Below are 25,831 nucleotides of genomic sequence, written 5' to 3' on the forward strand. Positions count from 1 at the left end.
TATGCATCCAACAACCATCCCAACCTTAATCATTTCCTTCAAGTTGAAACTGGCCCCTACACTAAATATTAGGGTGGAGACACTCCACTCCTCAGGGCAGGTCATGTGACGCATGCGAGCCACGCGAGAGGCCGCGTGCCAGAGGGGCGTGGCCTCACCTTATCGTCCAGGTCATCGTCGCTCTCGTCGATCTCCTCCAGGCGCAGGCACCAATCGTACTCCACGTGCACATGAGGGTTGAACTTCCCATTCGCCGCCTGCATCAGCTTTGGGGCGGGGAGGGGCGGGGACACACAGGTTAGACTCCGCCCACCCCGGCAGGAAAACTGGACAATGCTCCCCCCTGACACCACCCACCACACCCACCGAATCGGCAAAGACCGCTGGTTCCGTGCCCCCAAAACCAGACCAAAAGAGTTTACCTGCAGGATTTTCATCTTAATAATTCAGTAAACAGACATTCTTCACAATTAAAGCAATTTTCAACTGCGAACTGAGCACTTATTGCGAACTTATTTATGAATAACGTGTTTGGGCACGCTGCATTAAAGCCAACAGGAGAGGAGCAAAAAACATCAGCAAAATCGACAAAATGTCCTTTATGATATACCAGAGCATTTGTATGCTACTACATGCAAGCACATAGCAGCGATATCTGTTTGCTGATCTCATGGGAGCGCTCGGAGAATCGCAGAACAGACTGCGGGACACGATGTCCACGACATTAGCACTTTAATAATCTGTGCAGAACACGGTAATTACTTGCGCACGGCTGGGCTCTTATCACATGAGTGTTCAGGTGTCACGCGCAGGCTGTTCTGAGCAGCGTTTTACTGCGGCTGGTGAAAATTACACAGATTTAGCGGCTTGAAAGCACGTCTGTGAAAAAACCTACATTGCATTTGATCGCAGCTGCTGTAAACACATTTAGCTGCTGCCGCCTAGTGGTCACAATCGGCAACATGGTGTAAATCAGGGAGGCCCAGCCCTGTTCCTGGAGATTTACCGTCCAGTAGGTTTTAACTCCAACCCTAACAAAGCACACCTCATTCAACAGACACATCGTTGAGGGGCTAATTAGCCTCATTAGGTGTGCCAAATTAGAGTTGAAATAAAAACCTACAGGATGGTATATCTCCAGAAACAGGGCTGGGCAGCCTTGTCGTAGATGTTTTAGCATAGGCTTAAATTGCATAGAAACACTAAGTTAAATAAAAAATAACAAAGCATTTATCCACTCAAATGTTAAAGAGGTTTGCACAGATATGGAGGTTTGTATTTCCAGAACAATTGCACAAGATGCTTACTGGTTCTTCACACTGGGTGTTCCTCAGCCTCCTGGCAACATCCAGTGCTGTCTCTCCATTATGATTGGCTGAAATAACACAAGGTCACACAGGACAACTAATCAACTGTGGGCTCACAAAGATCTGATTTTAATCTGCGGTAAAAGGCTTTCTAAACAAACTGTCACACCAGTGAAATAAACAGTTATCTCGATCGGGAATAAATGGCGTCATAATTCTCAGAGGACATGCATAAAATACAGACATCTAACAACAACCATACTTGTGCTCACAAATTCAGGTGAAGGTGAAGGTGCCAATAAGCTATAGTCAGTAATAAGAGAAGCACATAATTATTTTCTTTTCCCAGCTGTTCATGGCTGTTACATTATGATACAATTGTACTTCATCTGACCTTGGTTTGTATTTGTTCCAATGACCTTCAGCATGCACTTATTGTATGCCGCTTTGGACAAAAGCGTCAGGCAAATAAAGCGTTAGGTAATGTCACCCCACTGATGAGCGGCAGCAGAGGGAAGGGGGTGTGGCAGTGGAGGGAAGGGGGTGTGGCGTGGAGATGTGGGCGTGGCCGGAGGTGAGGCACTCACTGATGTCGGTCGCCGGCTTGCCCCTGAGAAGCAGCTTCAGGCATTCGTGCTTCTCGTACATGCAGCAGTAGTGCAGCGCCGTGTTGCCCTTCTCCGTCTGCTTGTCCAGATTGCCGCTGCACAGACAGACGCGCAGGTCAGGAAGTGTCGCCGCATAGCGGTGTATGTGCGGACGGAGTGTAGCACAGTGGGTAAGGAACTGGGCTTGTAACCGAAAGGTCGCAGGTTCGATTCCCGGGTAGGACACTGCCCTTGAGCAAGGTACTTAACCGAAATTGCTTCAGTATATATCCAGCTGTATAAATGGATACAATGTAAAAATGCTATGTAAAAAAAAAAAAAAAAAAAAAAAAAAGTTGTGTAAGTCACTCTGGATAAGAGCGTCTGCTAAATGCCTGTAATGTAATGTAATGTAATGGTGTCATCGATCCATGCGCTGGACTGGCGCTCAAAGCGGCCTACAGCTAGCACACTGCTGTTGAGGCTCAGCTTTGTTCGGAACCAGACCCATATGTATAAAGGGACGGAGTGGGAGAGCAAGGCTTCACGTAACCTCTTTTGTGTGGGCCTACAGTGGCCAGTTCAGTTTGGGTGGCGGTGCTGCACAGTACTTGGTGAATGAATCCTTTCTGTGGTATGACACTGGGCCTTCTGCGTGAGACACTGGTACTGATGACGCTAAAGCACTTGTCTGTTCTCCGCTGTTGTAGCGAAAAACAATTTAGGAGAACATCTAATAATTGGGATTCATTAGTGAATTCCTAAATTTTTCAATGTGCTCCTTAGACAAAATATCAGCGTAGAGCCCTGTGATGCTCTATTCGGCTCTCACAGAGATGGCTCTTGCTGCTCGCTTCAGTTAAAGTGCGGAACCAAAGCCATGAAGTCACGGCACCAGAGGAGTACGCTGCATGGCGAAGAGAAGCTGGGGCCTGACAGACCAAAGAGAGCTGCTGGTGAGCAGTGAGATCACCAAGGACAACCCTGCCAACCGAGACAATTCAATTACGCACTGCCAGGCATGGCTGCAGCTAGAGTCAGCATTGGCATAGACAGGACTGGCTAACAAGACCACAGGGCTCACTCACACACTGGAACCTGGTTCCTGGTGCCCGCTCAGCAGCTCCTTTAACAGTTCCACATGTATTATATTAATACACACATACACGAATGAAAACAACACAACTATAATACTGAGAATACTAGGCGACCCATCTGTTGCCGTTGCCGAGCAATATTCATTATAACACGTCTTAATAATTTACATGTTGAACTATGTGACCAATTTGGTTACATACAATGTTGAAAGTACATTCGGAATATTTAAATGAATTCCAGGGAATATTGGGAATATCTCTTTTTTTGTACTGGGATCACACCAAACAAAAGATTAATTACAAGCAAACACATTGCAATCCTTACACAAAATTGAACGAGGCTGTTTAAAAAGAGACAGAATCTGTAGTTCCTTCAAAATAGACACCAGTTCTTTATTATCAGTATAACTTAAAAAGCTGTGATGTTTCCAGTAAAGAATGTGCACGGCGGTACTTGCATGTCCGTACCTGGAAATGAATTTGGACGCTTGACTGAAGTCTGTATTGAGAGGAGATGACTTTAATTGCCCATAGAGGAGCTCCAACACAAATGTGAGATAATTGGTCCATAATAACTGCTGTCACTGTGATGGATGCCGCTGCTGAACAATGTAAACCTAACTGAACCGAGAAAGGTTTTCTCCTGGCTAAGTCAGCGGGCACACGAGAACACGGAGGAGAGAAACGGCCAAGGATGAGTGTAATAAACGCAAAACGTCTTTGAAAGAACAGATTGTCTTGCAATGGTGCTTGCCTTCACATTTAGCAGATAAAGAATGAGTGAGAAAAAAAAAATGTTTTGAGACAGCAAATTTATTCAATGGCAACGCACTGACATTGCAGGTAATGCAAGTTGTGTGTTGACATTAAAATGTTGCTTTATTTAATAAGGCCAATGAGCCTGATTATTCTAATTTCTAGAAACACTACAATATGTAGTTACATTAAGTACATTAAGACCAGAATAATCTATGAGGCACAGTTGTTCGGTTCCCCATTTCTAAACAAATTTCAGCCTGGTTCTACCACAATAAACCGTATTTTGGCGTGGGCTGTGATCAACACAATTACAGAACAACGACCCTATTTAATGTAAATAAATACAATACAACATCAAGGATCTCGGATCAACCCCAACCATGCTAGTGCCAACTATGGCCAGTGGCCCCCCTCCCCATCCCTCTCAAGGTCGAGCATAATTGCTGGTAGCAGCCCAGGTTTAGGGAGGGTTCAGTTGGTCTGGAACCGTGTCACATGGCTCTCTGGCGACCCCTGCTGTTTGACCGGGTGCCCACAGTTTGCCTAAATAAATTACCCTACACAATAAAACTCACAGATAATAAAGTACCATAGTTCAAATTACAGAACGACCCCGTGTTGTTTACTATGTCGAATCTGTGTCAAAAAATGGGTGTGTGGCTGGGCCCCAACAGCCTAGATCGCCTAGACGCATCTGGCATTACAGCACTGCAGAAGTTTGATCTTCTGCCTTGGCTGCTAGGCAACCAATCCACACTTTTGAAGGCCAGGTTTCTAGCCACCACAATGCCCAGTTCTCCCTCTCGTAACGAGGAATAAATGAGCTGTGACAACAAACATCCACAGCCAAATATTTGTCTTGGCTATATTTCTTGGGATTCAGCATATGATATACTAAAAAGAGAACGAAAGGGTTAGATAGTGCCTATAACCAAACAGAAGGAAGGGTGCTGCGTTATGAGCACCATCTGCGAGCATAACTTTCTAGGGATAATTCCATTAATTAATGTAGAACTTCCTATTTCTGTGACCAATTAAGCCCCGACTGTATTTGGGTCAACAGTGAGCAATCCCTTGAAAAGAAAGGAATAAATTAAAGACGAAAAACAAGCACTTGACCCAATTCCTAGTTGTCTAGTGGGAGTTTAGCTGGCTCCTTTCGTTCACCACTTTCTTTTCAGCGTACGGAGCGAAACCGTACGGAGAAGCACGCTCCTCTGCCACCTTGTCTCATTCAGTGACCAGCCCATGAAAGAGAAGCAGTAGTGAGAGATTGAAGGGGCGAATATGATTGCCTTGTGCTCATCATAGACAGACACATGTCCGCCAAGTCTAGAACAGTTCACCTGATATTTCTATAAACATCCACAAGAACTGTGTGGACAAGGCTTCACCCCAAATTAAACCAAAAATGCAAATGGCAAACTTGGTACTTAGTACCAAAGTAGAATTTCTGAATTGGTCAACAGGATCATGGAGAGCAGCTACTTGTTCAGCTGGGTTGGCTCCTTAAATTCCGATTGCCTGCGCACATTCTCTGACATTCCAAATCACTTATTAAATCCTGAACAAATGTTTGGCCAGTAACCACTGACCAGGAGCACAGTGTTTATAGTAACGATTGGTTCATGAGGTCAAACGACAGTAAGAACCAGTCATTTAGCATAGCATAATGAACGTGTGCCCATTTGCGTACCTGTTCTGCACAAGGAAGTCAACCAGGTGCAGTGAGGTCTGGTCCGCAGTCCGCACCGCATAGTGGAGCGCCGTCTCTCCTGGCTCCTGTAGGGGGCGATCAAAAGGAGACATGGACAGGATCAATCAGTGCTAGCAAGCAGAAAGTTGCATCATGCCATCCTCTTGCTTCAGCCAAAGAGGCTTCATTAACATAATTTCCCTTCGTTTGTTTCCACTTTACAATCAGTAACTGGTCTAGCCAAGCTTTGGTAATACTTCAGAAGAAGGGTGTTATCAGAACTAAGGTAAAAGCCACAGAGTCTGCACACCACACATTTGTAGATTCCAAATAACCAAGAATGTATATTAAAACGATCCGTCTGCTTTGGGGCGGGGCCAGGGCCAGACCCTTACCTGGCCTGTTTCGGGCAGTGGTTCCATAAGCTCCACCCCCTCGGCATAGACCTGGATTAGTGCAAGTAGGTCCCTGGACTTCACAGCTTCGTACAGCTCACTCATCTTGGCGGCCGCGGATGTGCAGGTCTTACGGGTAAATTTGTGGTCCACATACTTGGCGTTGATGAACTCCTTCCTCACTGTCCTGCGTGGAGGTAGAGGTGGAGGTGGAGATGAACCATGTCCAGTTCCAACATAAAATTCCAATATACTAAAAAGAACCCATCTCATGTGATAGGCCCTACACAGCCTTTAGGAGTCATGTGAGCAATTTCCTCTTAAAACCAGGCAGTGGTTTTTATCCAAGCCTATTAATGTTTAAAAAGAAGGTATTTTTTCACCAGTTACTTTCTCCATGTGTGCATAAAATGTTGCCAAGATCAACTGTTCCAAGAGTGAAGTGGGGTTGCGAGTTAAAGTGTGAAAGTGAACTGTAACAGCAAGCCATGAACATCTGCTATGTTGCAGAAACTAAATTATAAATTGCTCTAAAAACTTACAACGGAAATGATAGAGCCTGTTTTCACATTTCTGTTGTGGTGTGAGTAAGCCAAATTTGACAGAAGGCAAGTGAGAAAATATATTCCATTATGATGTAATTGCAAGATAACTGAAGTTATCACTAATCCAAATACAGCTTTTTAAGATCAGTGATTTAAAGCAGCTGTCAATGTGTTGCCACGTAACCACTTTTCTGGAAGATAAAAATACAATTTTCTTTGTTTTGCTAAAACGCAGAAGTTTGAAATCTAGCAAGCTTGCCATTTAATTTTGTGTATCAAACCAATGGGATGTGTACATTTTTAGATATTTACACTAGGAACACATGCAACACTGACATCACTTCCATTACAGATAATTAAACAGGCTGTATGAAGCTGCTTTCAGAAAATGTTTTTTTTTTTTTTAAACTGCAGGTAACTGGATCTGCAACCGCAGTGTGGCTAAATGTACACACAAACAGGAGGTCCTGGTTACTATAGAAGCAGGAGACATTTTATGAGCTCTGTGATGTGGTAAAGCCATCTTATGTTTATTTTACTATCAGTGTCCAAGTGGTATAAATGGCAATATACCAAGAAAAATTCACACAGCACAGTAATGCCAGGTCCAAAAATGTTGGCAGGGTTGGAACTGAACATTTGCATGAATTTGCACTGGGGTGTGAGGCACCAGGCCTTCCCCTAATTGGACTGTGACACCATTGTTAAAGAGAACTTATCAGACGCTGAGGTGTCAACTCCGCAGGACACAGGGACATGCAGACACATTATCTGTGTGTTCTCAGGCCAAATGTTTTAACTAACTTAACAGGAGCTTGCAGTGAGAGGGACTTACATATCACTTGATGGAGTGGGCTTTGGTGAAGGGAAAGGAAGGTTCCCTTCCATAATATCATTAAAACTACTGTTTCCTACATTCTTGGCCAGCTGGAAGGCAAACAAACAGAGTCAAACCAACATGCCACAGAAACAACATTATTTACATTTTGCAGAAATAAATAGATATTCAAAATTGGAGTAATTCATAATGATGTTGTAGAGAAAGCTGGGAGGTTTCTGAAATCAGAATTGGCGCTTCACAATTATTCCTACACATGAATATCTAATTACAGTTTTGAAAATGACTTGGTTTGAGTTAGTAAGCATCAGAAAATGAATTTGAGAAAAGTGTGTGCTCATTTGGATGTTTCGAGAAAACACAAATCTGAATAGCCATGGTAAGGCTTATTTTAGAATGTCAAGAAAAGAAAAGAACTGGCAAGATTTTTAACTCACCAAGAGTTCAGAAGTTCCTAATTTATCTAACTCCATGGACTGGATTCGTGAAATATGCACCCCCATTTCCCTGTGGATGCCTGAACACTCAATGCATGTTAAAATTCCTAGATTTGTGGACAGCCATTTGGGATCTGAAAATACAGAACAAATACATAAATGGAAGCTAATCAGAAGTGACATAACATTTCCAGTCCAAATCTGCCAAGAAAAAACAGACAAAAGGGGTCAAAAAGGTGGCTATTCATAAGTTTTTAAATTTTTATGAATATATATTATGAATATTTTATGGTTGTGTTTTATGAATATAAAACCAAAATTATTTCTTACATTAAATACAGCTAAGTATCGCATACTGTCACAGTGCTATCATGGGCACTACAGTATTTAATTATTGCAGATATGCTTTTCAGGCACAAGGGGGCACAAGAACTTTCTTGGCTTTTAAATGATAGTTTGTAGGTTAGAGAATTTGTTACAAGCATTTCAGTTCTGTTTCGCACCATCTAAACTTGTACTTAAATCTGTACATGTAAATATAAAATCTCTTCATTGTAAGCTTGCAACTTGCAACATGCGTTAATGCCTATAGTTTTGAAACAAAATAAAATCAAACAGAAAAAGCCTAACACTCATGGATTCAGCCTGTGCTTACAACAGATATGGATTTTATCACTGAAACCAGAGCAATTCCATTACATTCTATGACAAAAATACCATCATTAAGGAAAAATAATATTTCCAAGATAACAAAACAAGTTACTGCTCTACTGACATGCTTTCCTTCAAGATAGCTCAACTTTTGGCCACGCTTGACATCCCTAAAGTGTGAAACTGACTCATGTCTGCATTAAGGTGATGCACCAATAGGGGGCCTCACGGATTTGACGGCACACAACATAAGCAGCAAGCACAGAAGTCTTTTAGGTTCTTTATTCAGAAAATGCATGAGCAGGTAATAAAAACAGGATCTGTTTTTTTGGGTCAGGAATGTTGAAAAAGCTAAGTCAACTCACTGACTAATACCACTTGGAATCCTTGTTGGAACTATAAATGCTACAAGGTGGACAGGAGAAATATTACTGCTTTAACTCATGTCCTTAGCCTGTGGATGTGGCTGGAGTCACATGGTAGTCTGCAGAGGGCCTGATCAAGCAGATGAGTCAACTACCCAGATGCAGCAATGCTCATGATTCAGAAACTAGGCGTTGCCACACAACTACAGAGATGAGAGAATCAAGGATGTGCAGAAAATGAGCCTGCAGCTTTATATATCCATAGAGTTAGGCCAGAGGGGCCTAGCTACTGCACTGCAGGGTGGCAATAGTTGACATATGGTACTTGAAGGACCTATGACGTGGATCAAATCCTGGCTGTTATCAGCGTAGACTGACTGTTTAATGTGCCTTTAGCCATGATATTTTACTCCGGCACTACGATGGAGACACACAGTAGAAGGACAGGAACACACAGAATATGAATAATGAAAAACGGGCATGTAATGTTCTTGTTTTTCCCAGTATAGATTTTCACTGCTCATCCTCTGTAGGCGCTTCGTCCTGATAGCTGAACCTCGCTCAGTCAGCTGACGGCACCACCGTCCCACAAATTTTTCTGCTGACAGAGGGCTTTTCCGGTGATTATCCAAGTTGGGCTGGGGGAGGTGACAGCTTTGGGGGAGGCACGTACTGACTGCTGAGTCTCTGCTTTTCAGCCGGGAGCATCAAGTGAACTGCATGCTGGGCGCAACGCTAACGGCGCATCGTGCTAAGTCTATTTGACTCGGGGCAGCCAGACGTCAGCGCAGGATCCTGGCTGAAGTGCAGCTTACGCAAAGATGTGGACAGACTGTGCTATGGCTACATGCTCAGCTAGCGGTCGAGGATGCCCTTGACGAATAGTTTCTTAAAGGGCACAAGGGTGGTATTCAAACGCAACTGTAGAACTTCCTGTCCACAGGACCAGATGAAAGGAAGTGATGTAAAAAGTCTAGGAAGATTTCATTCGGATGAAATGTATCAGCCCCACAGAGGTGATGAGCTCCACTCTCTTGTCTCTTTCTGAGGCATTTACCAGAACTTGTAGACTGTTTTTTGCCTATACAGATATATACACCCCCCGCACACACACACACACACACAAAATACACAGAAACAGAAAAAAGTAGTCACGCGCACATGAACACACGCGTGTATGCACGTGCGCACGCATGCCTGAACGGCCTACCAGCAGCCCCGCAGTCGCAGCAGGCCTCGTTGCCAGGCGTGCGCAGCACGTCGTCGATGATGGCTTTGGTCAGGTCCTCCAGGCTGTCCTCCCCAGTGCTCTGCTCTCCGCGGAAAGCCATGTTCAGGGCCTCCTCCTTACTGTTGGTCAGCACCGAGATCCAGCTACGCGCAGGCAAGCACATAGAGGAATAATTAGTGTAGCCGTGGTTACGGCACCGTCCTGTCCACAGCTACAAAGGCCTACGGGCCCAAAATGCCCACAGGCCTCTGCTGCAGCCTCCACAATCAGATGACTTGAAAGAGGAGCTTGTTATTAGTTCATAGAGGTAATGCAGATTTATTCAGAGCGCAATCCTCCCTGACTAAGTGGACATAATAATCTAATAAATAATGCATTTATGGACGTGGAAGTGGATGCTTAGCCGCACAAGATTTTGGCCCTTGTGATTCAGAATTTGGAGATCAGAACAGACATCACTGCTTTTTTATTATGAATCTATGTAAATTTTAGAAGCGTCGTTTCCTTCAGTACCGCACAACAGCAGTCGTTATTTTTAGTAAACCCGCCGTTCGGTTAACAGTCCTCAACCTCGGAAATCTGCCGTGGCGGCCAGCGTCTCCGCAGGCACTCAGGCCCACGCTTTAGAGCTGACGTTGTCATGGTGACGCCATATCACGTGGGAGGCAGCCAGACCCTCAAAGAAGAGGACGTCCACGTCCGCTTCCTCCAGATTGATATCTGCAGCGCTTAGAGCCACAGGGCAAGGCGAGCGACACATCACTCTGCCCCAGAGGGGACCGACCCGAAAGTGATGTCACACCTCCTGTCTCCCTGACACCGTCGCTGTTCTTGCATGCATCTTTTGTAAGACATTTTGATTGTACAGGACTGGTATTTATGTGTCTGCAGAGATCGGTTCCTCGGTACATGGTCGGTTCCACCATGCTCATCACCTTCCCCGGTTCACGCTTAGTTCATACCCAACATTCTTGTTTAAGGCCGACACAATCCTAGAGCCAGCCATTTCAAAAACAAAGTGTTTTTTAAGTCTAAAGAAAAACACCTCTTGTCAAATGCGCATTTGGTGAGAGACATGAGACATCAGCGACACCTTAATGTTTCGGTGGTTGGTTTCTTATGATGGTGTGAAGAGTAATCTCTCTTGAAAACGGACAAGTTATGTGATCACGTTAGTTCTCTGGAGATTCTAACAACTTACTGCTGAAGTGCTGGGGATTATTTGGCAAAACCCGGTACACCGACAGCATAAATATCCACAGATCTAATCTGTGCATCATGAGAAAGTGCCAAAGTTTGTTTGCTATCTGAGTGCGATGAGATCATACAGGCGATGAAGGGATTTTACTTTTTAAGTGTGGCCTGTAACTTGGAATCATTACGTGTGTGTGTGTGTGTGTGTGTGTGTGGAAAGCTGGTCACCTGAAGACACTGTTCATTCACTCACAGGTAGCTGGCTAAAAAAAATGGACTTGTTGACCCTGCCTTCCGTTCCCCAGAGTTGGCAAACAAGCTGGTCGTCTTGACGAGTTAAAGCACAGAACCTGTGAGAAAATAACTCAGATTTCAGCATTATTCCTTCCTGCAGGAGTGTGAAATTAGGGGTGAGTGGTTTCACTGAACTGAATAACTGGTGGAGAGCTTCTCCAAAAGTGGGCACTGACTCTTTTCGGGAGAATCATGCTGCACATGGGTGCAGCCTAGAAGCAGCATTTTTTTTAAAAGTCTAGTGCTTTTTATGTCTTTGCCACAGTACATTTGGTGATGGTGTGAAAATAGCTGTCGAATGCAAATGTGCCTTGAGTTTGAAATGAGCTAGATTCAGTGACTGTAGTGTGAACTTGCTGCAGAACAAGCAGGGGCAGGGGCGCCAGCAGGGATTTTGGGTCCCAAGAAAATATCTCACATTGGGCCCCACCACCCCTATGTTATAATATTTTTTGAGGGCCCCTGCCAGAATCATCCTAACCCCCCCCCCCCCCCTCCCCGCCCCCTTACGGTGACCCCGCACACAGGGCTTCAGGGCAGAGTCATGCTTTAGATACTAGCCTATAGACCAAACCAGTCTGTGGGATCAGACAATGGGTGAGTCTGCTCTGGTGCCAAAATCTACTTAAACTACAAACAGACTGTTTAAAGGTCATCACAGCAGCAGTTTTAGCCCTTTGTTACTGTGTAACACACAAAGCCATTCTCAGAGTCCAACCACAGGAATGTCATTCCCCGAACAGTCACATTTTTTCACCATATTTGAGGTTTCTTTTTTTTCCTTTTTGAAAGAATGATATGTTTCAGATTGCCACGGTTGTACGGCTGTTTTTACTTCTACATGGGCGTAATTATGAACTTCTACAGAGCGCATCCCAGACAGCATATTCCTTCCTACGCAGCAAGCATGGCCCTGTGGAAACCTCTGAGACTGAGCCCCGATCGCCCAGGACCTGTGGAAAAGCAAGCGACCGTGTGATCGACACGGCGAGGTCCACGCCTGCAACCGCGCCCTGCTTCGTCCGGCTCTGAGTCACCGCGTGGTGAAGAGAGCCACTTCTGCAACCAGCGGTGTGATTTCCCCCTGTGGTTCACCATCTCTGAGAGAATAAAATATCGCAGACGAGAGAGAAACGCGTCCACTGCTCAAAAGTGTGTGTGTGTGTGTGTGTGTGCGTGTCTGTGGTGGAAACCCGGTCAGCTGCAGACGATGTTCACTCGCTCGCAGGCAGCTGCTAAAAGCGGGTCAAAATCAATCTGGGAGACTTGGTGAGCCCCCCCCCACCAGCCTAGAGCTGACAAACAGGCTGACGGTTGAAGCGTCGCGTCCGTGGGAACACGGGCCCGATTTCGGCGCTCTTCCTCCTTGCGGGCGCGTGAAATGGGGGTGAGCGGTTTCGCTGACCTGAATAACTGGTCGGAGGGCTCTGCCAAAAGCAGGCGCTGCCTCCTTTCAGTTCGCACACCGAGGTTCTCTCGAGAAAACGGGACCTCATTCATACCCACGTGCCCTCGACGCAGAGTGTCCCACACATAAATACGCCCTACTGCAACGTGCTGATGCTGGAATGAGACCGTATATATGCATCTGGTCCCTCTCCCTAAATAGCTGCCGCGTGCACGCGTGTGGGTGTGTGTGGCTGCGTACGTGTGTATGCACGGGCACGCAAGTGTGTGTGTGTGCTGTACACGGCAGAGAGAGCAATACTGAAAGTAAAAGAGAACGAATTAGGCATTCAATAATGGCATGAATCAGATTTAATTAAAAAGAACAATTAATTTTGTTTTGCTTTCATTAGCGATTCTCAGTGCTGTCCAATGCTAAACTGAGTTGTACAGCAGCTGTCTTTTGGTATGCTCCATTTAGTTAATTTCTTGACATTTCGTGGCACGCTGGTTTGCGGCTTCGACAAAGTGACCAACTGCTACGTAATCACTGACCTGTGTGGGAATGATTCTGAAAATTGCTTCCCTGGGGCGGCCAGGGTTCTGGGCTTATTGTATCAGGCACCCACACACTGGACTCAGGGAGCCTTCACAGTCTCACTCAATGAAGGCCAAACCACTACCGAGCGGCAAGCTAAGGCCTCGGTACTCCCCGCATCTGTTCCAGAACATCCGGTAAATGACTGGTGTTTTTGTGTGGCACTCAGATGAAAAGGAAGCTTCCTGTTTATTAATAGATCAGTAATAAATTTTTATTGGATCCGGCCCACCCCCACTCGCCCCCCCCCCCCACACACACTTACATCACAAACTCCTGTTCGTCTTCGGCCTGGAAGTGGTACGTTCGATTATCTGCCGAAAGAACAGAAGCACAATGAAAGCAGGCGTGGCAGGAGGAGACGTTATCTCGGCTGGTTCCGTCGTCGAAGGCGACGGCTTCGAACGCTTCCGGCGGCGACCCGCTGGGAGCTCTCCGCGAGAGACGGCGACGGGGGCGGCGGCTTAGGCCTCCTCTCGCCGCGCGCCGCGGGCTAATAAAGGGCGTCTTTTAGACGCTGGGACAGAAGGAGAGCGTCGGCGCGGGAGGCTGACATTTGCAAAACAATGGCGCCTCTTTTCTGGGGTCGAGCGCTCCTGCAAAATTTACACCCGCCCTCCCCGAAACCAGAGCCGCGTCCCGGAGTCCCGGCGCGGCTTTGCACTCACGAGAAATGAGGTCGAAGCACTTCTTGTCCTCTCCGCTGGGCTTCACCTGGCAGGTGAGCAGGTTGAGCTTCACTGGTTGCCTGTTGGACTGCGGACAGATGGGAAAAGAGTCTCTTAAAGGAACGCTACAGATATCAGCAGAGCTGACCAGTCTTGTTCCTGCAGATCTACCGTCCTGTAGGTTTTCAGGCTACCCTAAAGTAAGCCTGATTCAACAGCGAGAGATCTCACTGAGCTGCTATTAGCAGAATCAGGTGTGGCAAATTATGATTGAAATGAAAACCTACAGGACAGTATATCTCCAGGAACTGGAATAGGCAGCACTGCTACACAGGCTTGGCACTGGTGGAGGTAAAGCATGTGTGCTTGCATTCACATGGGCTGCAAGAATTACAGTACGGGGTAGAAAACATCAGGTAGAATCCACCTGTCTTCTCTTACTGCAATTTTCAAAAATTGCTAAACATCAAAGCTTGGAGAAATACACAGACACCGTATACAGAAAATGTTACAGAGTTCGCAGTGTTTAGTTTGTGAAGGCCACAACTCAAATACAGTATTTCATAAATCTGACACAAATCAAAAGCGTGTGCAATCGGCTAAGTATTGCAAAGCATTTTCTCAGGAAGCTATAGAGCTTAAAGTATTTGTAAAAAGCGACACCAAATGACTACCGCACAATAGGTCACGCAACAGAGGAAACGGATAAACGGAGGCGGCAGAGTAAAAGGCCCGCACAGATCCTCCGGGTCAAATCTGAATCGCTTGGAAAGAGAAAGGGCCCCCAGCGCACAAAGAGCCGGATCACGTGACCGACCGCACAGGCTCGCAATCGCGCGGGGCGCTGGGGGAGACGCAGCGACAACGCGCGCTTCTGCTTTTGGGCTCGGCCGCCGTCATTACCACCCGCGAGCCGGGCGCTCTGCTGCGACCGCGCGGCGGACGGCGGGAATCAGACGTTCATCGGACGCTGAATGAACGATCGCGTGCTGGCAGGCGCCCGCTGAGAGGTCACTCAGAATGGGGTTAACTCTGGGACGGGACACTGTCACAGGAAGGCCATGTACCGATACACGCCTCAAAAAACCAACAACTTTTTTTTGTGGTTTCAAAAAAAAGAGACGAGAGATCTTATCTGCTCCATTCAGGAGGTGAGGGGCGGCGGCTCAAATGGCGGAAGCTAGACACTGCTGCAGCCTTGAGCAGGGTAGCTTGGCCTGAAAGGCTCCGTTGAACAACTGCAGCATTACACCAATCAAAAAATTTCTCCAAACCCTGTCACCGACACAATGATTCCTGCACTCTGGCCCCCCCCTCGGTACCACACTTAGCCCCCCCCATGGATCGACATCACATTACCGAATACTATGTAAGGCCGCTCAGGAAACATGAATGTCCCTGAACAGTGGGAAGTCTCTGTTTCTTCCACTTTAGTACAGATTACGCACAAAGATGAGTCACCGTTGAAGGTGGGGGGGGGGGGGGGAGGGAGGGACTGGGGCTGTTTCCATGGAAACCCACCCACCCTCTCAGTGCCATCTCAGTGCGGAAGTGTCAGCATGCTCTCGTGACGTTCCTTTCCACTCCTCCACATACCCCACCACGCTATGCTATCTGACCCGAGCATATAAACTATGGACGCACAATATGGAATTTCTGGGGCCAATGTCTATAACCGACACTTGGCTGGCCATACTGAACAATGGCAATGCCCATGCAATCAAGTTTTCACATTCACAGAAGTGGTAGGTGAGCTCAACTGTTGAAGGAAAAAAATCTTACAACTTTTATTTGTGTATCAAAATCTTTCAACTGAATGGGGGCTCACCGTGGCATGCGAGATGGTGAGGATGCCATTCTTCACTGAACACTTCCTCCGCTGCCACACTTTCCGCAACCTGGGGGAGAAAAAAACAGGATGTGATGTCAATTGGCAGGGTGGTGGGTGGGTGGGAGTATAACTACCCATATGAAAACCAAAAAACAGGAAATAATTAAATATTAAATAAGTATAATACAGTTAAATGGAAATTGGACATAGGTTATCATTATGTACACAACTGAAGAATTAATTCTGTCTGATCAATACAGAATTCTGTCCCTACAATGAATTTTTTTATATGGATCTCAATAAAGCATTGGTATACTTTCTCTGACATCATAGCACTTAATTGACTATGGTGATTGTTAACCATGATTGAAATGTACAGGAAAATGTGGAGAAGACATTCTTATTAAGGCCAAAGGTAAAGCCATAACTTTCCTGGCATGTACAGAGTTAAATAGAGGCTGCTGTAGTTCAGTTCTATTTTCAACCAATCCATCAGCCCAGGGATTAGGATGGCGATTGCTCAGATATTGCTATTGATTCTCTAGAAAACTGGGATCAACTCTGAATCAGCATGGTGTTACAATCCATCAGTGGGGAGGTCATGGGTTGAATGCAGAATGCGAGCAAGCGCACAAATGTGCTTGCACAGAGATATACAAGTAAAAACTGTAAGGACTTAATGTACATACACATACACACATATATGCATGCACGCATGCACGTACACACACACACACACGCACACACACACACGCACACACACACACGCACACACGCACACACACACACACACGTTGTAACTCTATCCTCTCATCAGGCCTCTCTGTCTCCAGGAGGTCTGATGAGAAATTAAAGCTAGTCCAGGTTACAGAGACTAAGAGATCAATACCGTGGCATACTCTGTTACAGGACAGCTGTGTCTCCTAAGGTTCTTAAATAACCCGGTGGGGAAGAAGCAACTTCTCCAGCAAAAGAGAAACCGTTATTCTGGGCACAAAGTAAGCTCTGCTGTAAGTCTATCTAGTCTTGTTAGGGCCGTGTGGGGTTTCAAATATCAATGCACCCGTATTTACAACTTTACCATATGTACTGCAATGCTTATCAATCCTTCACCCCTTCCGTCCTCAATCCAATTTATTAAAAAGTTCAAATCCAGACACAAGAATTTGGTGCAGAAAAGAAACTCCATCCTCTGGATTATCTCAGTGAAGGCTTGTGGGAGGAGCATTTGACAGCCAATTCATTCTTTTTGAGGATGCATGTGGGTATGCGTGTGTGTGTGCATGTGCAGGTGTGTGTGTGTGTGTGTGTGTGTGTGTGTGTGTGCGTGTGTGCGTCTGTGGCCATTATGTGCATGAAGTAACCTGTTGGTGTGTGTCTGTGTGTGTCAGCGTGTGTATGCGCATAAAAACATCTATGTGTGAGTGCACATGCGTGTCTGTTTGCGGATGTGCCTCTACACATCTGCGTGTGTGTGTGTGCAGGTGTTTGCGAGCGCGTGCATGTGTGTGCCCATGAGCGTATGTCCATGAGACCCACCCATCACTCTTCTTCATCAGATAGCCTTTCTTCTCACTGCCGAACTCCTTGTTTCCCTGGAGCTGGTGCATGCTGTATCCACCCTGCTTGCTCTGAGAGTCCTGCGGTAACACACAGAAGACAAATGTCAACACAACACTCCGTTACACCAAACATGTTTCACACACAGTATGATTCCACACAGTCAACATGCTAGAAACATGCCACAACCGTGCAGTGCACACATTGCCAGGAGTATGGCCTTACACATTACGAACAAGAGTCTCTTTTTTTTGAGATGGGTCGTGAAAGCTATTTGATTGCTCTCTACTTTGTGCTATGCACACAAACGCAAACTCACACACGTACGCACACACATGTGTGGGCCCACAAAGACAAATATTGTCTGTGAGTTCATGAAATTAGTTCTACAATCGCAATAGAACAAAATGTGTAAATAAATAAATACTCAAAGAATACAAACATAGACAGCTATTCAGCAATTTAACCTGAAGGCAGACGATTGTTCAAATAAGTAGAAAAGGTCAATGCGCACATATATTACACATAAAAGACTACAGATGAGCCCAGACATTTCACATGAAGTGACCGTGGATGGCTGAGTTATTCTGCTATGATATAGTAATGCGGTTAATTGCCTTCGTCGGTTTTGAACAGAGCCGCTCAGATCTGCAGCCTGTTAACGAGATTACAAAAGCATACAGGCACACACAGTGTATGCAAACGAGGGCCAACACTTACTCTCCTGGACTTCAGTCAGGAAAGGCAGTGAGAGAGAGAGAGAGAGAGAGAGAGGAGAGAAGAGTGTGAAAGATATGCAGAAGCGAATGTCTCGCTAGTGCTGTGAATGCAGTGTGGGGTGACTCACCACGGACACAATGTGAATTCAAAGCACTCCGTTTCACAGCAACATTTTGTCTTGTGCCTCATTTTGCGAGGCACATTTTAGCAATACCGTTGGTGTGTTGCCTGTACAACACTATGAGCTCAGACATGAAGTAAAATCTTTTTAAAGGATTTTATAACAACTGCTTAATTTCATTACTCAGAGTTAAAGACGCAGGACGCTGGGATTAGACTAAAAAGGCCTATCGCACTACTTATGATGTTCAGAATCCAAAATCAGCAGGAAAATCTATACAGAAAATCTGGACATGGACATTACAGTACTCAACACCGGTGAATAAATTCAGCCAGCAAAAACTGGACTGTGCCCTTCCAACCTTACATGAACATCTCTTCATGAATATCTTGTAATTTAACTACAGTAATGCTGAGAATATAGCAACAGCACCGGCTGTTAAAACAACTACGCACCACATATAGAAATCTACACCTACACAGAGCCATTATTTTCAGGCATGCAGTAGGATAACAAGATAAAGGCATTTGTCACCATGGCAGCAGTGTGGTGGTATGTTTTAAGTAAGGTTATGAATACACTGTCAAAGTCACATGACTTGCAGTCACAGTTTGAAACTTTTGAGATAAAATTTCAACCAAGGCACACAAACAGAACCCTGGGAAACTACTGGGGGAGGGGGGGGGGGGGGGTCAGACAGTGTTTAATTGCTGCTGGGGATGTGTCAGTACTAGAAAATCTCCAGAACATTTTTGGCTAAATTCCTGAGACATGAGATATAAAGCTGTCATTGAAACTAAACACAATAGCGCATAATTAGCATCATATACAACTGAAACTTATTTCTCATTCTCATTATGTTTCCAAGATCAAGCAATTATCTCCAGGATGAGATTTATTTTTCATTGCTTGTGGAAAACATAAAAGTATAAGGAATATATATTTATAATATATGTTAGAATATATTACCAATCCTATATTTCTGCCACACATGTTTAATTACAGGCAAATTCTATATGAACTGCAATCGCTCAACATATGCTACAATTTATGCAAGATATGTGCTATTTGAATATTCAATTTCTAATGTAAATGTCTATGGACAAACGTAAGTGACTTATGCCTAAGAGGTGGGCATCTTCTCAATAAGTGATTTCAGAATGAGGAGTCCCATCAATAGCTGGTGAGTAGCTTCTACTGGAGAGGCAGTATTACTGGCTGTGGATTAGACAGTGAGTGGCATTCCACTGAGCAGTCAGTGTGGCACAACACTGGTTACCAGCAAGGCCTACTTCACACTGGCTACCAGTATGGTACAGCACTGGCCACTCCCTCAGCAAAACAGGGGGCTCACTCCTTTTGGCTATGCCTATAAGGTCGGTTCAACCCCGTCTCAGAAGAAGACCATAGGCCCAGTGACCAATGAACAGATCAGAAATAAGCTACAACCAAGATAAAACCTGGACAATGTCTAGAACCAGGTTTGGTCCTGAGTGTGTGTATATACTTGTGAAATTTTTCACTGCTTGATGATTTTTGCACTTCTCACTGCAGGAAGAGAGTGATGGGCGTATAGTAGAACGGACTATTCGCATTAATACAATGTGTGGGTGTTCAGTGTGGGTGGGCTTCACCGCCAACACTAAGGATGTCATTATTCGCCTGCCAACAAACATAAATGCATAAATATGAGACCATTACGGATAGAAAACCATGTACCAGTCTAAGTTCTCCGCATCGTTAGGAGGTAATTAAAAGGATTAGGGGTACCAAATACAGAACTAGCAGATTTTGACTGCATTTTTACAGATTTCTTACATTTTCCTGAATACTGTGGCCATTATACAGTTTGCAGTTGGTTAATGAGATACTGCAGGAATTCCGTTCCAAGAATAAAGGACTATGAGATGGATTCTCTCTAGCTGTAGTCAAAAGTATATTTTCTGACACAAAGGTACAGTCTCAGTCAAAGCTGCAATAGCACATTGACCATTTCTAACGGATCACCCTGTATGTTAAAATATGGAGGCCCTAGCACTAGTCCTTGCAGCACCCCACTACCCAGTGCCTACCTCTTTCTGGTCCAGTTGAAGAGAAGACTTAATTAGGTCCCGAAGAGCCGTCAGCTGCTTCTTTTCCTCATCCTGTGTCTGTTTTATCTGCAAAGAAAAAGAGCAAATGGGTCCCTCACATAAACATACACAAAGCGATTATTTCACAGGGGAGAGCCATGATTAAAGCACCTGTGCTTTAGCTGTAATATCAGGAAATCCCTAAAAATATGTAGGCTTTTCAAAGAGGAAATCAAAAACTGATGCTGACATGAGAGTCCGTGACAGCATCTCATGGCATAAATTTGGACGACGAGCATGTCATTATTTTATTTCTCATTCTTTTCAGCAATCCAGACTCAAATCCAATCAGTGCATTCATTATCAGGTAGCACAGCAGAGTTACCATGTTCTGTTGAAAGCTCTGTTCCAGCAAAAATAGATGGCATTCAGAGAAGAAAGATATTCAGTGAAAAGTTATTCACTGAAAATTGAACTTACATTGTACAGGTCAGCAGCCAACTTCTCTATATACTGCTTGAGCTTGTCTGCAGTTTTCAAGCCATCTTGGAAAAAGCTGAAAGAAAATTATCATAAGGAGCCGTCATTGAATTACGTATGTCCTACTGACGTACTCTTGGTAGGCTGCTGTCACAGTTCAGGGTAATCTTGAAAACAATGTCACACTCACCATAACTGACTCATAATCTTTTTTGTCCATTCTTTTTAACTCTACACTGCCCTCAATAGATATCCTAATGCAGAATCCACAATATTATTACATTCAGCTACATACAGCATGTACCTCAAGCTACTAATATCATTAGTCACTCTGTGATGATATAAAGCCATTTTAATTAAATTTTCTTGATAACACTCAAATGCATAAAAAGCGCCACATTTTCCTGTATTTTTACAATGTACAGAGCACTGTGCATTTCCAGAGAAACATGCCCTGAAAAGTAGGGTTCAAGGGAAAAGCAGTAAGAATTAAAACCAGATTTCGTCTGTGGTTCTGTGCGCTTTGTATTCAGCCCTGAGAGTTTGGCTGCAGATACGCTGCATTCTCCTGCGACGCTTCACAGAACTGTCAGAGTTTGGGCGGCGCTGGCGTTCCAATGAAGCCGTGTGCTTGCCGTCATCCATAATGGATCAGCAAATAGCACACCTGAATAAAAGGATGCATCAACAGCAACTGTCGCTTCTGGCTAAAGAAAGTGGGGGCGCTGTTCAACCGCGGTAGACTCCTCCCATCTGGTGCAGCCCCAGCTGATTGGCCGAGAAGAGCTGGGCGGATGTCATAACAACATTAGAAATCTCCGGAGGGCGGCTGGACTGAAAATCAAGCAGCCCGTCACTCTCCACGGCCGGGATGCCCGTTTGACTTCACATATCCCTTCTTCCATGTTAATTTGCTCCAATTCAACTTGTCGAATGTGCTGTAGCAGCTGGCTACTAAAACTGTGACGACTGTGGCTTGGACTCCCACACATCAATGCATAATTGGTGATCGGGGGCCTGTGGCTTGCCCGCGTCAGAAGTGCAGTCGTCCAGGACAACGAGGGCTGCACTTCTCACAAATATCTTGCGTTCTACGATATACGGCAATACCTTCAAATTAAGCAAAGCAAAACAGTGCATAAGGAATACAACCTTTGAGAAGGTCGTCGCCCACAGACCTCACAGCATACTTGTGGTCTAATGAAATTCACGGGTTGGTCACATCGACACGGACGCTCCGTTTCAAGCACCGTTCTCGTATTTAGATCATGCTCTCCCTTTTGCCCGTAGCCACTTGTTGTTAACAGAGATTTCGGGGAAAGAGCCACCCATCTCTTCAGCTGCCCACACCCTTTGGGGGTCAATCACTCTCCTAATGGAGCTTGCAGGCCTGCCTGACCACAGCAGAGGCATGAGCTGCCAACTCCCCCCCCCCCCCACCCCCCCTGTCCCTCACCCGCTGCCCTTCCCAACATCCCTCCGAAAAGCCTGCGTGCCAGAACATGAGGACAAGAGAGTAAGAACAGAACGGCAGACACTCAGACGCTGTAGCTGTGCATTATTTAACTATAAATCCTCCCCCCCCCGCACCCCCACACCCGCCCGCTGCCCCAGCATACACATGAACAATGTAAATATTTATGAGAACTGAATGATAGAGACCACTTGGTAGTCACGCTGTTGCAATGCATTTATTATTTCTCATGTAAGGATCCATCAACAGAAATGTACACTTTACTTCAGTGTTTATCCAGAGGCCAAGAGGTAGAGTTACATCACTATAATAGTTTGGATTGAATTTGCATTAGTTTCAGGTATCTGGGACTGTCTGTGCCATAGGCCTGACTAAATCAGATCTTTCCAAACCAGAATCAGTTCTGCTTCCCGAGAACTGCTATTCTTTCCAGCACAGTGCAAACAAACTGGGCTGTGGTACTATCCTGCGGTTCCAGCCCTCGGACCAAAAGCTTCTGGTTCAAAGCCTAAACGTGATGCTGCAATTCTAATCCTGATAATTTTTCTGTTTCTGCACAGAAAACAGGCTGCAGATAGTCAAAATTCACCCGCCAGTAAGAGAGTGAATTTTGCATTACTTTAAGCCCAGGAGTAAAATGCAGGAATATAACATAGTTGAGGATACTACAAGGCCTTTCTTGATGGGAGTGGCATCATCATTAGATTTTTATTACAGTATGGAGTCACAATTTCCTCCATGATTTTCACCAAGCTTTCATAACATATTTAGGCTCCACCACAGTTAAAACCTACTGCTTATTATTTCATTAATCAATTATTCAAAATGGTGGTTTTGTCCTGACAAAAGTAGCAAAGCTGTAGAAATTTCAACAAAGGGGCCCACTTATCTTAAATGAACCGCAAATCCATGGCTGCAAACCTGAATACCTCCCACTCTGAGCTCCCCTTGTAGCCATGTTATGAAGAGGAACAAAAACTGACGTTCAAACATTACAGTGCATCTGTCTCAAAGGTTCCCAGCTGAATCCATGGAGTGTGAAAGCTCCATACATAAAGCCGTCGGTTCCACACTCAAGAAAACCATTTGTCGCCTCTCTCTTAATGATGTTAGCATTTGCTCAAAGTTTTTTTTCTTCCTTTTCAAGTGCCAGCCCCTTCTCACAGCTGCACAAATATGGCTATTCATAAACCGACACACTGAGGTGGGGATTCTCTCGCATTTATTGTACACAATTTATAAAAAGCAGAGGAGTACTATGTCAAACTTGCCTGCAAAAGGTCCATAATAGCCTTCTTTGGCAAAATAATGAGTAAACGATATCAAATTAAGTGTTTGTATCTTCCAACAATTTATGAGTCAACCTTGTCAAGTTAACCTGTTTTATGTGTGCTTCAAACATAGAAATGAACATTTTCAAATGATAATTGACATTTTCAAAAACGCTTTAAAATGTATTTCAAGCACCCATTCTAAATATTAAACTATAATTATAAGGGAAACCAGAGTGCATACATGAAAACGCACATTAAAACTGAACACTGTTAAATTATTCAATTAAGGATAAATTACCATATCCCCTTTTCAGCAATCTAGAATACGCTGTTAATAAAAGAGTGGCGATAATACAGAGGTCCAATCTAACAAACATAAACACAGCTAGTGTCCATCATTGTTAGCGGGTGAGTCAGTAAATGAATCAGTCAGTTGTCCAATCTAAATTTTTACTGGGCTACAATAAACCCAGAGACAATAAACACTGCCTTCCCTCTGTTCCTGCATAAGATTCCCCTTGAATCCCATAAAGTCACAAGTCAGTGAAAAGTGAGGAGGAATGCTTTGGAGTCGTTCTCTGCGCTGATTTGTAACAGTTTATAGTCAAGGTCTTGCTGATGACAGGTACTTACTTGCATTGTGCATGGTAATACTTTATTAGGTTCTGAAGAAGATCCACTCCCTTCTTGGTCTTGATCTCATTAACTTTGATCAGGTACTGTGAGAGAAAAACAAATACAGCAAAACTCATAAGTGTCATTTTAACTAGGATAATGATCCTAGGCAGTAACTTAGCATTGTGCTGCCATCCATCATGCAAACAGACTTTTAGATTAACTGAAAGATTATCGGATTTATCAAAAAATATGACATTATGTTGCTTAAAAAAACAAGCGCAAAGAGGCGCTTAGCGTTCTGAAGCACGGTCCACCCCTCCCAGCTGGATCCTGCTCTCTCCTGCATAGTCTTATCCTCTGCTCTAAATCCACATAATATCACTGCAAAAAGCAGGAAACCCATAAGCATACTGATTATCTCATTTGCCTCAGAGACTAAAAAGCATACACTGCTTTTTTTTCAAGGATAAGCATTTTTGGAACTCTTAGCTCTAGACCATGTCCAGTCCCGTGTTTCTGAGCACCCGCTGTTGAATAATGGTTCAACAGATGAATGCCAAATGTGTACAAGGATGATGTTTGATTGGTGGTGTCACGCATGAGGGGTTCTGAATTCCGCGCTTTGATCTAACGTCGGAAATGTAATGCAATCGAGGTCGTCATACAAAAGCTACCACGGTCATGCATCAGCTGTTTGAACAACAGCACCTTTTTGTCCATGAATATAAATAAGCCATGTCCTTTCTGAATGACAATGACATAAAAAAAACACTAATTTGATTTGTCATATCCAATTTGTTATCACAAAGTGAAAAGCAAGGGCTGACTGAACCAAGCCAAATTATGTTCTATTTCTGTTCAAAATAAAACAAAAAGGAAAGCGGTCTGGAAGAACAAAATGCTTTCAAAACAAACGAATGATGCATTTGGCAAACAAATGAATGACAGATGATGGCATGCAAATCGTGAGCTACTTGGGAAGAATTTCTTAAATAGATAATTCATCCATCATTCCATCTATGAAGTAGTGAGTGCACTTCAGTGATTGTGCTTGTGCAAATGAGAATGTTTGCATTCTATGCTTGTGCAAATCAGTATGTTTGCATTCTATGCTTGTGAGAATGAGAATGTTTGCATTGTGCGCTTGTGCAAATGAGAATGTTTGCATTCTGTGCTTGTGCAAATTAGCCTATGTTTGCATCCTATGCTTGTGCAAATCAGTATATGTTTGCATTCTATGCTTGTGCAAATTTAAATGTTTGCATTGTGTGCTTGTGCAAATAAGTAAATGTTTGCATGCTGAGCTTTTTCAAATGAGCATGTTTGCATTATGTGCTTGTGCAAATTAGTATGTTTGTATTGTGTGCTTGTGCAAATGAGCATGTTTGCATTGTGTGCTTCTGCAAATTAGTATGTCTGCATCGTGTGCTTGTGCAAATTAGTATGTTTGCATTCTATGCTTGTGCAAATTAGTATATGTTTGCATTCTATGCTTGTGCAAATGAGTTCATGTTTGCATTCTGTCCTTGTGCAAATGAGTGCATGTTTGCATTCTGTGCTTGTGTGAATAAATTTGCACTTGTGTATGCATGATAATCTCTGTGCACTTGTGGTTTCAATGTCCATTCCCCGA

The 25,831-nt window shown here is 44.4% G+C and overlaps 1 protein-coding gene across 5 annotated transcripts in view; it reads right to left on the bottom strand.

The window, feature by feature from the left end:
• The window catches only part of asap1b (ArfGAP with SH3 domain, ankyrin repeat and PH domain 1b), a 107,101-nt gene that overhangs the window by 11,015 nt on the left and 70,255 nt on the right, over positions 1 to 25,831 (bottom strand). For 3 of the 5 annotated variants that reach the window (XM_035413491.1, XM_035413494.1, XM_035413493.1), the window contains exons 9-24: positions 24,214 to 24,299; positions 20,833 to 20,908; positions 20,353 to 20,439; positions 18,160 to 18,168; positions 17,419 to 17,519; positions 15,877 to 15,946; positions 14,049 to 14,136; positions 13,646 to 13,694; positions 9,888 to 10,051; positions 7,662 to 7,795; positions 7,222 to 7,313; positions 5,842 to 6,028; positions 5,447 to 5,532; positions 1,895 to 2,010; positions 1,308 to 1,375; positions 159 to 266 (exon numbers count right to left, since the gene is read on the bottom strand). In XM_035413491.1, coding sequence (XP_035269382.1) covers positions 159 to 266; positions 1,308 to 1,375; positions 1,895 to 2,010; positions 5,447 to 5,532; positions 5,842 to 6,028; positions 7,222 to 7,313; positions 7,662 to 7,795; positions 9,888 to 10,051; positions 13,646 to 13,694; positions 14,049 to 14,136; positions 15,877 to 15,946; positions 17,419 to 17,519; positions 18,160 to 18,168; positions 20,353 to 20,439; positions 20,833 to 20,908; positions 24,214 to 24,299 — 1,521 coding nt within the window. The remainder of the gene's footprint in view (positions 1 to 158; positions 267 to 1,307; positions 1,376 to 1,894; positions 2,011 to 5,446; positions 5,533 to 5,841; positions 6,029 to 7,221; positions 7,314 to 7,661; positions 7,796 to 9,887; positions 10,052 to 13,645; positions 13,695 to 14,048; positions 14,137 to 15,876; positions 15,947 to 17,418; positions 17,520 to 18,159; positions 18,169 to 20,352; positions 20,440 to 20,832; positions 20,909 to 24,213; positions 24,300 to 25,831) is intronic. The other 2 variants (XM_035413492.1, XM_035413495.1) reach the window with 1 other exon arrangement.

This window comes from Anguilla anguilla, chromosome 4 (assembly GCF_013347855.1).
Source record: "Anguilla anguilla isolate fAngAng1 chromosome 4, fAngAng1.pri, whole genome shotgun sequence".
Lineage (NCBI taxonomy): Eukaryota > Metazoa > Chordata > Actinopteri > Anguilliformes > Anguillidae > Anguilla > Anguilla anguilla.